The 15,753-nt window shown below is 62.4% G+C and overlaps 2 protein-coding genes and 1 long non-coding RNA gene across 7 annotated transcripts; 1 reads left to right on the top strand and 2 right to left on the bottom strand.

The window, feature by feature from the left end:
* Nucleotides 1–5,079: 5,079 nt before the first annotated feature.
* KCNE3 (potassium voltage-gated channel subfamily E regulatory subunit 3) lies at nt 5,080–8,688 on the bottom strand. Of its 3 annotated transcripts, none has more exons than XM_087758937.1 (2): nt 8,369–8,688; nt 5,080–5,887 (listed from the first exon to the last, which is right to left on the bottom strand). In XM_087758937.1, the coding sequence occupies exons 1-2, from the start codon at nt 8,686–8,688 to the stop codon at nt 5,557–5,559; spliced, it is 651 nt and encodes a 216-aa protein (XP_087615063.1). In that variant the 3' UTR covers nt 5,080–5,556. The 3 variants fall into 3 exon arrangements, with proteins under 3 accessions (XP_087615063.1, XP_087615064.1, XP_087615065.1); XM_087758938.1 differs by lacking the exon at nt 8,369–8,688 and adding an exon at nt 8,027–8,160; XM_087758939.1 differs by lacking the exon at nt 8,369–8,688 and adding an exon at nt 7,144–7,603.
* On the bottom strand, nt 8,515–10,995 carry LIPT2 (lipoyl(octanoyl) transferase 2). The gene is made up of 2 exons (XM_087758936.1): nt 10,429–10,995; nt 8,515–9,180 (listed from the first exon to the last, which is right to left on the bottom strand). Exons 1-2 carry the CDS (start codon nt 10,934–10,936, stop codon nt 8,948–8,950), a joined length of 741 nt encoding a protein of 246 aa, XP_087615062.1. The 5' UTR covers nt 10,937–10,995; the 3' UTR covers nt 8,515–8,947.
* LOC148055965 (uncharacterized) lies at nt 10,485–13,138 on the top strand. Of its 3 annotated transcripts, none has more exons than XR_015705065.1 (3): nt 10,485–10,625; nt 12,501–12,638; nt 12,761–13,138. It is a non-coding gene; the product is annotated as an uncharacterized LOC148055965 (long non-coding RNA). The 3 variants fall into 3 exon arrangements; XR_015705064.1 differs by having other exon boundaries at nt 10,597–10,721; XR_015705066.1 differs by having other exon boundaries at nt 10,597–10,721; nt 12,501–12,664.
* The last annotated feature ends 2,615 nt before the right edge of the window (nt 13,139–15,753 follow it).

Raw genomic sequence — 15,753 nt, 5'->3', positions numbered from 1 at the left:
GTTTTGTCGGTACCTGTAGGGCTGTCAAGCTGAACTGAACTGCCCTGTGATTGCACAGCCCCAACGGTTACTTTTACAACCAGACTTCTGATACCATTGCTATAGTTTATCACAAGCACGTGGATATCATCCTTCAGCCGGACTGACCCCAGGGCTCCCTTTTCCCTCACCTGGTTGAGAACAGGGGAGGAAAAGGAAAAAAAGGAGCAGACAAAGGGAAGCCAGACAGACCTGCGTTGCTGGAACAGCTGCGTTGCAAAAGGGGCCGGGGCCGTGTCTCACCCAGGAGTGCAAGATGTCGCGGGGAGAGGGTCCGATGCAGCCCCAGATCCTGACTCAGCCTGCCGAGGCCTCCTCCGCTAATTAATCTGGCAGCTCTCAGCGCCAATTTGGGAGCACGTGCAGGCAGCCGTGCCATCACACGTGCAGGCCACCGCGGTACCAGACACCAGGGAAGGGAGATGGTGCTCTGCCCAGAGGCTCAGAAAGCCAAAGTTTCCTGAACGCTGCATTTTTCCATTGGGTGCTTTAAAAAAAAGTTTGTACAATGACTTATCTGGGTTAGGCAAGAGCGGGCGCTGCACCCAGCGCTGCTCGGTGAAGGGCTGTGAGTGAAAAACGTTGCAGCAGCAAACATCGGAGTTCTTTTAGGGAAGAGGGACATGTCAGAGGTGGGGTTTGTGCTGAGCATCCCCTGGAGAAGAGCCGTCAGGAGCCGGCGCTCCCTCTGCCGCCGCAGAGATGCATCCCACGCTGCCAGCAGCACACAAACCCGTCCTCGCAGAGGAGCTGGAGGGGGCTAGCTTGGACAGGCAGAAAATGGAGAGGGGCAGAATAGATGTTTTTCATGCCTGCACATAATTCATTTAGTTTCCCACATCTTTATCTAAAGCATCAGGTACCAGCCTGGTGTGAGAGAGGCGACTCGGGCAGATGGACGGACACCCAATGCAGCAGGATGATAGAAAACTTCAAGCGACCGGCCCTGCGTGGCAATTCCTGCAGAGCTTCCAAACAGGTCAGATGCTTTGGTTTAAGTCCCTTTTCTTTCTCTCATCCCTCTGAACAAGGGTGTCACTCCAGCCGTGACGCCGCAGGGCCGTCAGCAAGGCAGGTTGTAGGAACAGGCTGCGTCTTTGGTGGGAGGAACTGATATATTTAGAAGAAATGGATGTGTTTCAGACACTGAGGGTTTCTGACGTGAAGGAAGAGCTTGTGTGTCCGGGAGCAGCCCCGTTCCCATAATAATGACCTCGTCACCTCCCAGAAAATCCTTTTAAGGCAGCACTGGCAATGGCCAACCCCATCTCCAAGCAGGGCTGGTTGAGTTACCTCGCAGGGGGACATCACCTCTGCTCTCCCGCCGGAGGAAGACGGGCAGTAATGAATAACTAATGTCACTGCTTGAAACCGCTCGTGTTTCCGTAGGACGCTGGGAGCTGTGCAGCAGGGCTTTCGTCCAACACCCGCAGCACTGAGCCCCACAGCTTTGCACCTGCACAGCCAGGACACCGTTACACCTTCGTGTCTGATTTCTTGTGGGCAGCGGTTGCCACTGATGCACGAACTGCCCTTAATCCCCTCCTCAGCTTTCCCACCCCTCGCTTTGTAGCATTTAGTTGTAGCTCTATGCATGGGACAAATAGAGCTCGTTAGGACTCCTTAGTAGCTAACAGTCATTTGATTAGCAAATAAACATCACCCAGTGGTATCTATGTACCAAACCTACCCGCCAAATCGTGCTGGAGCCAGCACAATGAGCATAACCAGCAAGAACGGCTGACAGGGAGGGCGAGAGGGGCGAGAGGTTACCCCGGGAAAATACAGGGGAACACCCCGCTGCAAGGTGGAAGATACTTGTCTGGCGTCTGTCTGCTGCAGCGCAGGGATGCTCGTCCAGCACTTCTCTACCCTGCCGTGCACTGGGAGCGCTTTTCTTTTCCCTTCCCCCTCCTTTTTTTTTTTAATGTTTCCCAAGATTAACTTTCCCCATCGTGACCCCTGTCTACCAGAGGCTGCAAAGAAGCATTTGCGCGCGTAAGCCTGGCTCGGCACACCTGACAGGAGAGCTGTGCGCCCTTCCCATGCCAGCAGTCTGCTCTTCTCCTGCACGCTGGCCCCGTCAGCAGCGCAGGATTCCCACTGAGCGCTGACCGCTGTCTCGGAGAAGCAGCTCCCCTTGAACAAACCTTCCCATACCTCAGTGCTGCTGTGCCGCATATATCCACCGGCCAAAACCAGTATACCACAAACTGCTGGAGGCACCTCACACTGTTAGCTAAACATTCCCTGATACCCGCTGGCATCGCTCAGCGATACCATCGCTATCAGTCCCTGCACTGCTACCGTTTCACCTTGCACATTTCTTATCGAAATGCCCAGCATCAAAGCAGTCCCAGGAACAGGACTCTGCGATTCCCGTCGCTCCGACAATCCTACCGTTCCTTCGCTAAGCCAAGGTCAGCCTGGGCTTCCCATACACACAATGTTTCAATGTCCTTTTCCAAGTACCAGAAACAAATACCAAACTGCTACAGACATTGTCTCACCCGTGATTCATTGCTGCATGCTAAGGAAAGAAATCTTAAATAAATTGGCCTCCCATGAGCCCTATTTTTTTTTTTCTATCTGCATTGCTTAAAACCCAAATGTAGTCAGCTATGATTTGCACAGTTGGCTTTAGTGATTCAGCCAAGGCCAGCGCTTCCCCAGCTCTCCTCTCTGTGTGCCTGAGTGCGTCTCCTTGCTGTTAAAACAAATTACCCAGAAATCGTCTGCTCCTGGGGCTGCAGCACAGGGACCGAGGCCAGAGCCCCGTCGGCTTTGACGAGGAATCTCTGACCTCTGGGATGAGCACTTAATTAGTCTCAAAATCCTTCCGTCAGCTGAAGCAAACCCATTTCAGGAGGCTCCCAAAGCCGTCCTCCCCATAGCCCCCTGTTTCCATACCCCTCTGAGCGTCCTCAGCAGCCCAGCACAACCCCCTCCTGAGGATGAGCTCGTCAAGCTGACACGGAGCCGTGGGTCCCAAGGGGCCACCAGCCAGCCTGGAGCTGTGGGTCCCGTGGGGCCACCCAGCCATCCTGGAGCCGTGGGTCCCAAGGGGACACCGGCCAGCCTGGAGCTGTGGGTCCTGTGGGGCCACCCAGCCATCCTGGAGCCGTGGGTCCCGTGGGGACACCTGCCAGCCCGGAGCCGTGGGTCCCGTGGGGCCACCCAACCATCCTGGAGCCGTGGGTCCCGTGGGGACACCTGCCAGCCCGGAGCCGTGGGTCCCGTGGGGACAAGCACAGCTTCTCCGGCCCCGGGGATCCCAGGGTGCCCCAGGGATGGAGCAGGTGCCCGTGGCGCAGGAACCCTGAGGCAACTGCCACAAGGTGGCACTGGCACCTTGTCACCCAGCCTGGTGGCCTCCAGCCCGAGGCCCCAGGGTGGGGGCACCCAGGGCATCCCCCCAGCCCTGCTGCAGGCTCTGCTCTGAATTTAACTGCAGGGAGGGACGGGAGGAGCTGCCGATGGATTGGAAATCGGGTGAATAATGATCACCGCAGGAGCTATGTCTTGCAGGAGGGGTTTTCCCCCTTAGGGTCTTCTGGATTAGGGAAAAGCAGCGTTTTAAACATTTTTTATGACATGCCACCCTGTAACAGACTTGTCCCACCCTGGTCATAGCAGCAGAAGGGACTCTGGGGTCACTAGATCCACGCCAGCTTCCCCCTCTCCTGGGAGAGCCGGTGGCCATCAGGAGAGGCAAGAAGACCACATTAACTGGGGGGTTTTGGGGTGCCACGCTCACCATTCAGCACCCATCCCATCACGGGGACCCACATCCTGGCCCTGGCGTGAGCGGCTGCTCCGTGGCTCATCCCGCCAGAGGAGCCGGTATCAGTGCCGGTATCAGAGGAGGACAAACACCGCGGAGGTGGAGAAAACCCGAGCGCAGTCTGTGCTTACACAAACCAACCCGGCGGAGGGTTGCTGTCCCCACTTGGCCCGATTCCCCCGATTTATTTGCAGGTAAAGGATTTATTTTCCTTTCCCAGCACTGCAACCACAAGGCAAACACGGCAAAGCCTCTTGAGCTACTTCCCTCTTGGGCGAGGTGCCTGGGGACGTTGGTGGCATTTCCCCCCGCACCCCCAGAAAGCCCCATTGGCACCCCGTGGCCGGCTCCGAACTCAGCGGGCTCAGCCCCAAAGCGGGCAGCCCCCGAGGGCTCCCCAAAACCCCTTGCCTTGGGTTTTGTGCCCAAGCCAAGGGCATGGGAAATCAGGAATTGGTCGCTGAGCTGCGGCCATCCCGCTGTCTCCCGTGCCAAGATTTCCAGCCATACCCCAAACACGCTCACATCCAGTATTATTTTTTGGATTAGGGTTTGGCGTCACTTTTTGGGCTCAGGCATTGCAGCTGCGTTTAACCGTTGAATGCAGGCGGAAAGGCCCCTATGGGTCAGCTAATCTAGCTGCAATTAAAGACATTAATTATGCCATTATTAACAGGTTAAGACGTGCGAGGGACTGGGTCGCCGCAGCCTGTTTTGAAGGATGGGGACGTTTAGTGTCCTGGACATCGGCCACTCCACGGGCCAGTCCCAAACCCAGCCAGCTTGATAGCGGAGGAGCCAAGGAGCCCAGCAGGACCCGAGAACATCCCCTTCCCGTCCGTCGCTGCGCCCTCGCCCCGTGGAAAACACCTTTGGGACCTGTGGTACAAAAGGCCAAAGCTACAGCCGACAGCAGGAAGGAAGCAGGAAAAACTTCGGCATCACCGTCCAGAGAGCCCAGAGAGACCTTCGGGGACGCGCGGGGCCGGATGCCTCCAGCCAGGCTCGGGCCGCGCTCGCAGCGTGTGCCCGTGGCTCGAGCGATGCTCCGCGGGTGGCGGCGAGGAGAAAGCATCTCGTGTCCTGGGACGGGGGCTGCGATGCCACCAAGGGGTTGCCCTTGCTGCCCCCTCGGCAGCACACAGGGAGCAGGTTTAGCCCTTACAGCATCCCCCGGGCTCGGCAGCATGGAGGGGTGCCCCACAGATCACCTCCGACCCCGACTCTGCTCAGAGAAGAAGCAAACGCGACCCCACTGGAAACCGCCACCTCCTTTAATTCCCCGCCACAAAAGCGGGGCCCAGCCCAGCTCAAAAATTACACGGTTTTAGCACCAGAAAAGCCCGCTAGCCCGTGTCACGAAGCTGCTGGGAGCCCACGGAGGTCAACACTGGCCGGTCTGAGCAGGGAAATGGTGAGTTTTCCTCCTTGAAGGCCCCTGCCAGCCTCGTGCCCCCAGGGCTCAGCCGAGGTGGGTCTGCAGGACCGGGACCTGCCTGCGGGTCCGCACCCTGCCAGCTCCTGCCAGACAGGAGCTGTAGCCCGGCCAGGACGTCCCCACACTGCTCACACCGGGGCTGAGCACCTCCAGGGGGGCACCGGCGGGGGTTTCCCAGCAGCTTTGGGGCCGGGCTGGCTGGCAGCGCTGCCCCATCCCACCCACAGCGGGATGTGCAGCAGCGACATGGCCCCAAACCCGCTGGCTGCCGAGGGACAAGGCGTCGGGACCGGTCTCAGATCATGGAGACCCTGTTCTTGATGTAGACGTGGTATGGGTCGCTGCGCTTGTCCACTTTGCGGGAGCGGGTGTAGCCCAGGATGAGGCTCCCCACCGTGGCGGCGAAGAGCGTCATGACGAAGAGGATGTACATGTAGGCGTTGTCGTTGCGGCCAGGGCGGCCGGCGCGGGTGCTGGCGTTGCATGCAGCAGCGGTGGCGGTGGCAGGGCGGTCGGTGGGGCAGGGGACGACCCCGTGCAGCGTCTGGTTCAAGGCATTAAGCACCGCCTGGAGGCTTCGGTGCCAGGCCTCCATCCGGTTGCCATCCTCCATGTCCTCGCCCAGCCTGCGGGGAAGGACAGGGAGGCTCAGCCGGGGCTGTCCCCGTGGTGGCGGTGCCCCCAGGACGATGCTGGGGATGTCCTGCCAGGCCCAACGGTGACCCCAAAATGGTCCTTGAAGCACCTCCTCTGCCACACAGCCAGGGTAGGCGCAGGGGCACCCAAGCCCTTTGCATTCGCGGCAGCCCCCTCCCCAAATATTTCACTCCTTCCACGGATGGAATAAAGCTCCTGGAGCTTTGGGGCAGCCGCCTGCTCCCCTCTCCTCCCTGGGGCTGGGGACAATGTGGGGACACAGCTGTCCTGGGGGGCCGGGATGGTCGAGTTCAAAGCCTGCTCCCCCCAAGGATATGGGGGGACAGTGGGTTTGTGCCCAGCACCACCCATGTCCTGCACGCTTGCAGGGTGCAGAGCCAGCACCCAAGGGACCCCGGCGGGGCTGTCTGGGGTCCCCCATCCTAAATAACAGCTCCGGGACCGATCCTGCCATGCATCGACCCCACTCGCTCCAGGCCAGGTCCCCTGGGGCGAGCAGGGACCCCCTTTTTTCCCCCACTGGTCCCAGTCCAGGGCCAGGAGCTGTGACCGCCCTGGAGAGGGGCACAGCTCCCCAAGTGTCCCCATGGACCCATCCCGAGGGGTCGCTGCCCTAAACGTCCCTGGGGATTTCCCTCCCCACGGCTCCCAGACCCCCTCTGCCCCCTCCGTGGGGACACGGTGCCCCTCTACCAGCCCACCCTGGACCCCCACGTGCCCTCGGTGCCCTTGCGTGCCCTCGCACCTCGCCGGGCCCTCGGAGCAAGCGCGGACAGGAAGGGACACGGGGACACGGTCCCCCACCTGTGCCATCCTTCGGGACACACCGGTCACACAAACCTCTCGTCCCTCCGAGTGTCCCCCCTGTCCCCCCCTGCTCCCGAGCACCCCAGCAGCTCTGCCCCACGCACAGGCAGCTCACCCCCCCCCAAAAAAAAGAGTCACCCCAAGCCCAGGGATGAGACCCCAGCAGTGAGGAGGGGGAAGGGGCCGAGCAGCCACGAGCCCACGGGGATGGGCTCGGACCTGGCTGGCTGCCTGACTTCGAAACAAGTTGGACTCAGGAGGAGGCTGAATTTGGGAGATTTAGGGCAAGATCTGGGTTTATCCCAGGAGGGGACCCACAGACGGGGCGCAGCACGGGGGGACCCCACGTTAGACGGGGGCGTAGGGCCAAGGGAGAGGAAGGGGGGGCCGGAGGGTGGGAAGGGGGGATCGCACTCACCAGGGTGCCCTCACTGCCTGCGCTGCTGCCAGGCTGAGCCGGGACTGGGGCGGCGGCGAGGGATGCCGGCCGGGCTGGGAGTGCCGCCCAGCCTCCTCCCCTTCCCGGGGCAAGGCCACCTGCCAAAGCCACCCAGCCCCGACGCGGGCCACCAGCCTGTCCCCAGCCCCGTGGCCCCCTCACCCCGGCCGGATACCGGAGGCCTTACAGGGCCGGGAGAGCCGGACCCCGCATTTCCCTCCCGGCACACGCTGCCGGTCACGCTTTCCTGTCCCTCCTCTGTCCGTCCCCGCTGTCCCCAAGCCCTCGCACTGAGCCTGCCCAGGGCACCTTCAGCCCCGCTCGCCATCCCCTCCCGGAGCTGAGCCGCCTCTGTGAAATGGGATTTTCCTCCCCATTGCCCCCCTCCCCGGGGCTCTTCCAGCCCCATTGCTCCCCGCTGCACCCCTTGCCCACCCAAAACCCCTGGGGGCTGCAGGGTGGGGGCCACCCACAGCAGCAGAGAAACCCCAAAGCCCGTGGGGCAGAAAGAAGCGGTGAGGGGCTGCGGGTGGGGGTCAGGTCCTGCTCTGAGCAGCGCGCAGGGACTTTATTTGCCATTTTCCATTTCTCCTGACCCCACAGCATCCATCTGGCTGCCGGGCTGCTCCCAGCCGCCCGTGATCGGTGCCGCCAGCACAGCCTTCGGGTCCGCCAGCAACGGGGGTGACTCAGAAGTGGCCATGGCCACACCACGCACCAACGGGGGAAGGTTTCGGAGAGCCCAGACCGGGTGCTGCCCCTCCTGCCCAGGCACCAGGAGAGCCGCGAGCTCCGTCTCGGGTTGGCTTCTTATCCCTTAAGAAACCTTTCGATTAAAATCAGTTTATATTTGTCTACCTACAGGTTTGCATTGATGGGCACGGATCCCAGTGCCATCGGGACCCCAGGGTGGCCGCGTCCCCTCGCCCGGGATGGCTGCTGCGAGCCCACATGGATGCTGCAGCTGGGGCAGCGATTTCGGAGGAGCCGACGTGGCCCGCACAGACCCCGGCGACATCTCCAGCACCACGGACCCAGCGGGAGCAGGTCCCCATCGCCCTGCCGGGAAGCTCGATCCGATGCTATCCCATGGGGTCCGGAACAGCTGTGGTTCCTCTCCTCAGGCACCCCAACCCCTTCCCCTCCTCCTCCCGCTTTCCCACCACGTCGGCATCGCGCCGGTGGCGTTTTAATCACTGCTTACAGCCTCTTAGCAGCGCTTTTTCCGCCTGTCCCGACACCACGGCGAGCATCTTTGCCATGCGAGGATTTCTCCAGGCGCAGGGCAAGAAAAAGGTCGTTATTCATAAAGTCTCTCAAATAAACGAGTGAAGGATCAGCAGCCGAAGCTCGCAGCAACTCTTTATACAAAATCAGCCTCTTTTTACACGGTGGCGAGGGCAGGACGCTCAGCCAACCGGTCCCTCTTCCTCTTGTCCAAAGGGCGCATGAGCATTCACCCATATTTTGGAGTTTTGGGAGGAGAGAGGCAGAAAAACCACACAAAAGCACCTGTTTGGGCATTTCCCCTGCGAGCGACGGGGACACGGTACCCTTGGAGGTCTCAGCTGAGGGACGGAGACCTGCAGGGCTGGGGAGAGCGGCCCCGACGGAGGTTTGGATGTTGAAGCGACAGCCCGAACCCCTGTGCCGCCGTTCACGCACGGCCTACGGGCAAAGGCACGAGAGCTCGTCTCACAATAAAGCCCCGGATGGCTGCCGCACCGCTCATCGGCCGCGCCGAGGGTTTGCCGAAACACCGAACCGAGGCGTCACGGCTCTCCTAGTCCCCGGGATCTTCCGAAAAGACCAAGGTGCAGTCGAACACCTCCTGGAAGGAATCGAGGAAGGGCTGGAGGACGTGATCGACGGTGACATGCCGCCCCAGCTCGCGGCTCAGCGAGGTGACGCCTTTCCCCTCCAGCCCGCAGGGAACGATGTGGTCGAACCAGGTGAGGTCGGTGCAGCAGTTGAGCGCCAGCCCGTGGGAGGTGATGTGGTTCCCGCAGTGCACCCCTGCGGGGGCCAAAGCACCCACCCGTCAGCACCCAGCCCCAGGGACGCCCCGGCGTGAGGTATTTAGTGACCGCACCGCTCGGGCCGCTATCAACCCCCGCTGCATGCCGTGCTCCCCACTTCTGCCAGGGAAAACCCCGAATGCACAGGCAGGCTCCCCAAATTTGGGGGCAGATGGGGTGCAGTGTGTCCGGCTCCCTCCGCCCCGTCCCCGCGCCCCCCAGCACCTCCCACCGCTGGGGTTTTAGGTGGGCTCGGACACAGGGCTGCGGTGCAAAGGGGGGGGTCTGGGCTGCAGCACCCTGAGACCAGGCTGCAGAGCCCGGCTGGGGGTGCGGGCTCCAGGAAGGGGGTGCAGGGCGTGGGGCTTGCAGGGGAACAGCACGGGGCCTGCGGAGGGGGACAGAGGAACGGGGCAAGGCTGGGGACAAGGGGACAGGGGAAGGGGACCACGCTGGGGACGAGGGGACAGGGGAAGGGGACCAGGGTGGGGACAGGGGGACAGGGGAAGGGGACCAGGCTGGGGACAAGGGGACAGGGGCAAGGCTGGGGACGAGGGGACAGGGGAAGGGGACCAGGCTGGGGACAAGGGGACAGGGGAAGGGGACCAGGCTGCAGTCACCCAGCCCTGGGAGCAGGAGTGCAAAGCGCTGGGCCCTGGTTCTGGGTGCAAGGCCCCGGCTGGGCTGCAGGGACCCGAAATTTGTGCTGCTCCCCGCTCCCTAGTGCATGCCCGCCCTGTGCATGCCCCGCCTTGTGCATGCCCCCCCCGGTGTATACTCCCCGGTGCATGCCCCCCCCCCGGTGCATGCCCCTCCCGTGCACGCCCCCCCCGGTGCATACTGCTCGGTGCATACTCTCCCCGGTGCATGCCCCCCCCGGTGCATACTCCCCGGTGTTTGCCCCTCCCGTCCCCCCCCCCCCCGGTGCATACTCTCCCCGGTGCATGCCACCCCCCGGTGCATACTCCCCCCAGTGCATACTCCCCGGTGTATACTCCCCGGTGCATGCTCCCCCCGGTGCATACTCCCCCCGGTGCATGCCCCCCCCGGTGCATACTCCCCCGGTGCATGCCCCCCCCGGTGCATGCCCCCCCCCCCGGTGCATGCCCCTCCCGTGCACGCCCCCCGGTGCATACTCTCCCCGGTGCATGCCCCACCCCGGTGCATGCCCCTCCCCGTGCACGCCCCCCGCCGTGCATACTCCCCGGTGCATTCCCCCCCCGGTGCATGCCCCCCCCGTGCTCACCGATGGCGCAGATCTTGCTATCGCCCATCCAGACGCCGGTGAAGGGCGGCGGGAGGGCGCGGGCAGCGGCCAGGCCGAGGCGGCGGCAGAGCCGCAGCACCAGCTCCTCCAGCGCCGCCACGTAGCCGCGCAGCGGGAGGCGGCGGCGGCGGAGGTCGAGGACGGGGAAGGCGAGGAGCTGGCCGGGCCCGTGGAAGGTGATCCGCCCGCCCCGCCGCGCCGCCGCCAGCCCCGCTCCCCGCGCCCGCAGCCGCGCCGCCGCCTCCGCCTCCGGAGCCCCCCGCAGGCCCCAGGTGTAAACGGGCTCCGCCGGTTCGCTCAGCACCACGCTCTCGCCGGGGCCGGGGGAGGGACCCGGGGGGCCGCCGGGGCCGGGGCCGGGGCCGGGGCCGGGGCCGGGGCCGGCCCGCGCCGCCCGCGCCGCCCGCAGGCAGCGCTCCTGCACCCGCAGCGCCTCGGCGTAGGGCCGCAGCCCCAGGCGCAGCACCCGCACCGGCCCCCGCGACATGGCGGCGGCGGGGCCGGCACCAGCAGCAGCAGCAGCAGCAGGAGGAGGAGGAGGCGGGAGCGGGCAGGCCGCGGCCGCCGGGGCCGCCGGGAGGAGGCGGGCGGGGCGGGCGGCGCGGAGCTCCGCGGCGGGGGACGGGATCGGACGGGACGGGACGGGGCTGGCGGGAGCCCCGGGGGGACGGGGAGGAGGGGATGGGGACGGGGACAGGCACGGGGAGGGAGGGGGGAGGGTGGGGGACAGGGAGGGGGGAGAGGGGACAAGGGATGGGGACGGGGGAGGGGGGGACAGGGGAGAGGGGAGAGAGATGGTGGATAGGGGACAGGGGTGGGGGGATAGGGGCTGGGGACAGGGATGCAGGGAGAGGGGACAGGCACGGAGGATGGGGGCAGGGGTGCGGGGAGAGGATGGAGAACGGGACAGGGATGGGGGAGAGGGATGGTGGATAGGGGACAAGGGTGGGGGGATAGGGACAGAGATGGGATAGGGGACAGGCACGGGGGGGATAGGGGCTGGGGACAGGGGGATGGGGACAGAGGATGGGGAGAGGGGACAGGGGCAGGGGGAGAGGGGGCAGGCACGGGGGATGGGGACAGAGGATGGGGGACAGGGGAGATGGGACAGAGGGGACGGAGATGGAGCATAGTGGACAGAGAAGGGGCATAGGGGAGAAGGGACAGGGCTGGGGGGGATAGGGGACAGGGGACGGGACAGGGCTGGGGGCAGAGGGGTTGGAGTTGGGGACAAAGGATGGGGGACAGGGATGGGGACAGGGGGATGGGGACAAAGGATGGAGGATGGGTGGGGGGAGAGGGGACAGGCAGGGGGATGGGGACAGAGGATGGAGGTTGGGGGACAGGGATAGGGGGATGGGGACAGGCAGGGGGTATGGGGAGAGGGGAGAGGGGACAGGGGTGGAGGGATAGGGGATGGGGACGAAGGATGGGGGACAGGGGACAGGGATGGGGGGTAGGGGACAGGGGATGGAGATGGAGGATAGGGGACAGGGGAGAGGGGACAGGGATGGGGGGGATAGGGGATGGGGACGGGGCGATGGGGACAAAGGATGGAGGATAGGGGACAGGGATGGGGGGAGAGGGGACAGGCACAGGGGATGGGGACAGGAGAGGGGTGGGGGGAGAGGGGACAGGCAGGGGGATGGGGACAGCGGAGGGGACAGGGGGATAGCAGATGGTGGTCTGGGGCTGGGGCAGGGAGGACAGCGCCTGGGGACATGGGACATGGCCCGAGACAGGGAATGGGGCCTGCGGTGGGGGATGGAAGACAGGGGATGGGGACAGGGGACAGGAGATTGGGGACAGGAGGATTGTGCCTGGGGACAGGGGTTAGGGATAGGGGAGGGGGCCTGGGGCGGGGGGATGAGGCACGGGGACGAGATCACGGGGGGGAGGGAGAGGGTCACCATCGCTGTAGGATGCGGGGCACCGTGGTGGGGGACGGGGCAAGGTGGGGACAGTGAACGGGGTAAAATGGGGATTCTGGGGTGGCACCTCAAGGTCATGGACTGTAAATAAAGTTATTGTACTGCTGATGGGCGCTGCAGTTAGTCACCCTGCGACTGGGAAAGCGATAAACCGTTCCCACCTCAACAAATGGAGAAAATATGCAAGTCTGGTCGGACCACTAATGAGTCAACCATTAAAACCTGAGCAAACCGTTCCCAGCCCGCAGTCCTTCCAAGGTATCGATCGGATTAAGCGTGGGAAAGTATGTTTTGATTTTATAGAGCAATCGACTGTGTTAATAAACTCTTGTTTTTATCAAAAATATGCCCTGCTGGTAATCTGCCCTTTGTCGCCGCAGGTAATTCAGCTGTCGTCTGACAACAGCCTTAACTTCTGTGCGGGTATTTGCAAGGAAGGGAAGGCGCTTCCCTTTGTTTACTCAACTTTCTCGATGAAAAGGAGCGAGCGCTTCAACGGATTATCAAATTAATATGGCCTGGGGAAAAAAAATGGGGAAAAACCCACCATAAACCCTACTGGGTTGTTTTATCAGCTCGTATTCGAGCACATGGAGCAGCACCCAGCTTGCTTCGGGTGGGATCATCGCCTCGACCGCCGGCTTCAGGAGAGCTGCCCCAGGCCTCTGCCCTTGGCAGGAGCGACTCGTATTTTGCACTAACATTGTGTGCGTATCGAGTTATTTCCTTTTTTTTATGATTAAACATCAACTTCTTGCTGGAGATCAAAGCCAAATGCTCTTCCTTTTTGGCTTGCCGCGGCGCTGCATGCGTAAGATGAGGAGAGTTGTGTGTAATAGGTCTGGGATCCTCGTAAATAAGACGACAGAGATGAGCGTGGTTGCGTCGCTGGCGTATTTACTGTCAATATCCTGCTTTTGAAGCGGGGAGGAAATTTGTATGGACGGGAGCCACGGATGGCTCACGCCTTATCTTTCTGTCAGGGTTTGAGTATTTTTAAAGTGCTTTTTTTTCCCTTCATGTTAGGGTGATTTGCTCTTCTGGCCTACCTTTTCCTTTGGGTACCTTAAACGTTAGCCCGGTCTCTTGAATCTTCACCAGTTCCTTTGCTTGCAGAGCCCGTTTTTCTGGCACGAGAGCCTCCCTCAGGGATCTTTAGGGCTAATGCAAGTCAGGGCTTAATAGCAGGAAGGGGAGGGGAGGACAAAGGTGGTGGCTGTGAAACAGGTGCCTGGCAAGAGGGACTGTCACAGCTCGCGGAGAGCTGCAGATGGATGCAAAGGGCAACACCTTGGCTCCGGTGAAGTCCGGGACAAAATTCCTGTTGACTTTGGCAAGGCCGGGATGTCACGGCGAGGTGACGGAGCTGTCCCGGTGCCAGAGGCAGAGCCGGGAGCGGCGTGCCCGGCCTGGGCTGCCCCGCGCACCGCCGGGTACAGCAACCCCTCCCCAGGCAGCCCCAAGCTTTTCAGCAAAATCCCATTTTTTTTTTCCGAGCAAATTGTACTGGAGGAGCACACCGGCGACCCGGCTAACCGCTGCTCTGTTTGCGTGTGCTAATTGCACAAATTATTTGAAGCGTGGAGGCGTCGGCGCGTGGGCTAGAGCCCAGCTGTGCTACAGGCTACGCAAGCGCAGAAGAAAAACCCTGTCCCAAAGGCATCGGAGCATCCCTGGCTGTCTCTGGAACCGTCGCCGCGTGCCTCCCTTCTCCCGTAGGGCTGGAGGGAGCTCGGAGGTCACCTCCTCCGTCACCCTCGCCCCGGTGGGGTCTGATCCGGGCTGGCCATCCCCGCTGACATCCAGCCAGATCTCCAAGACCTGCGGTGAGGGAGAGGTCTCCCGGCTTGGTGCATAAGGAGGCGGTGCCGGGAAGCCTTAAGCTCTGGATTTATTTTTCCTTGACGCTTCTTACACCAGCTGTGTGCCCACAGGTTCCTGTGCGATGCCTTGGAAGGGTCAGCCAAATTCCCTAGGCAGGACACCAGCATCAATCATGTCCTGCAAGCACCAGCTACCAGTCCTGCAGTTATTTGGAAGGCCAAACATTTTCACTACATCTTATTCCATAATAAACCTTTCCCTGAGGGTGTTGAGAGGGAATCGCTCATGGCTGAGGTCTCCAGTTCATTCAGGCAGGATCCCGGTGGATGTGACCCATAGCCAGCACCGCTCCTGCCCCCGATCTGTTCATTGACTCGAAGAAGCACGTTCCCGAGGCTGTGACAAAGGGGAAGAAAAACAAGGAAACGCACGTGTCGGGCTGTGCCGTGGGCTGCGTGCGCCGCAGGCTGCGCTAAGGAAGTCATTAAGGAAGCTCCTTGCTGCGCCTGGGGAGATGGGTCGGAGCTGGCGTGAGTTTCTGCGCTGATTGTGCTCCTCTTGGCGGTTGTCATCTTTTGGCCCATCTTGGAGCCAACGTGGCAGGCAGCTCCGCTCCTCCGAGTTTCCCGTGCCGCCGGGAGCTGGTGTTGCCACTCGCAAAGCTCGGATGCACTGCTTGGCCTTCATCGACCCCGGTAAATCATAGAATCATAGAATCGTTAAGGTTGGAAAAGACCCTTAAGATCATCGAGTCCAACCGTTAACCCAGCACTGCCAAGGCCACCACTAAACCATGTCCCCAAGCACCACATCTCCCCGGCTTTTAAATCCCCCCAGGGACAGGGACTCAGCCCCTGCCCTGGGCAGCCTGGGCCAGGGCCTGACAGCCCTTTGGGGAAGAAGTTTTTCCCAATTCCCAACCCAAACCTGCCCTGGCGCAGCTTGAGGCCGTTCCCTCTCGTCCCATCGCTTGTTCCTGGGGAGAAGAGACCGACCCCCCCGGCTCCAGCCTCCTTTCAGGCCGTTGCAGAGAGCGATGAGGGCTCCCCTCAGCCTCCTCTTCTCCAGGCTGAGCCCCCCCAGCTCCCCCAGCCGCTCCTCCCCAGCCTTGGGCTCCAGCCCCTGCCCCAGCCTCGCTGCCCTGCTCTGGCCACGCTCCAGCCCCTCCATGGCCGCCTTGGGGTGAGGGGCCCAGCGCTGAGCACAGCATTCGAGGGGCGGCCTCCCCAGTGCCCAGCACAGGGGGACCATCCCTGCCCTGCTCCTGCTGGCCACACCGTTCCTGATACAGGCCAGGATGCCACTGGCCCTCTTGGCCACCTGGGCACACTGCTGGCTCATGTTCAGCGGCTGTCGACCAGCACCCCCAGGCCCTTTCCCGCCGGGCAGCTCCCAGCCGCTCCTCCCCTGTCTTCTCTGGTTTGTCCCCAGCTGCTGGCCAGCCACCCTGCCAGCGGTCACCCTCCCGTCTGGTCAACCAGCATGACCTCACAGACCTGCCGAAACCATCCCCATCAGGTTAAACACTCGTCACAGCATTGTTTTTAAA

The sequence above is a fragment of the Nipponia nippon genome, unplaced genomic scaffold (assembly GCF_047370975.1).
Source record: "Nipponia nippon isolate SJK-2023a ecotype South Korea unplaced genomic scaffold, ASM4737097v1 scaffold_2, whole genome shotgun sequence".
Lineage (NCBI taxonomy): Eukaryota > Metazoa > Chordata > Aves > Pelecaniformes > Threskiornithidae > Nipponia > Nipponia nippon.
This window is presented reverse-complemented; position numbering and strand designations above follow the sequence as displayed.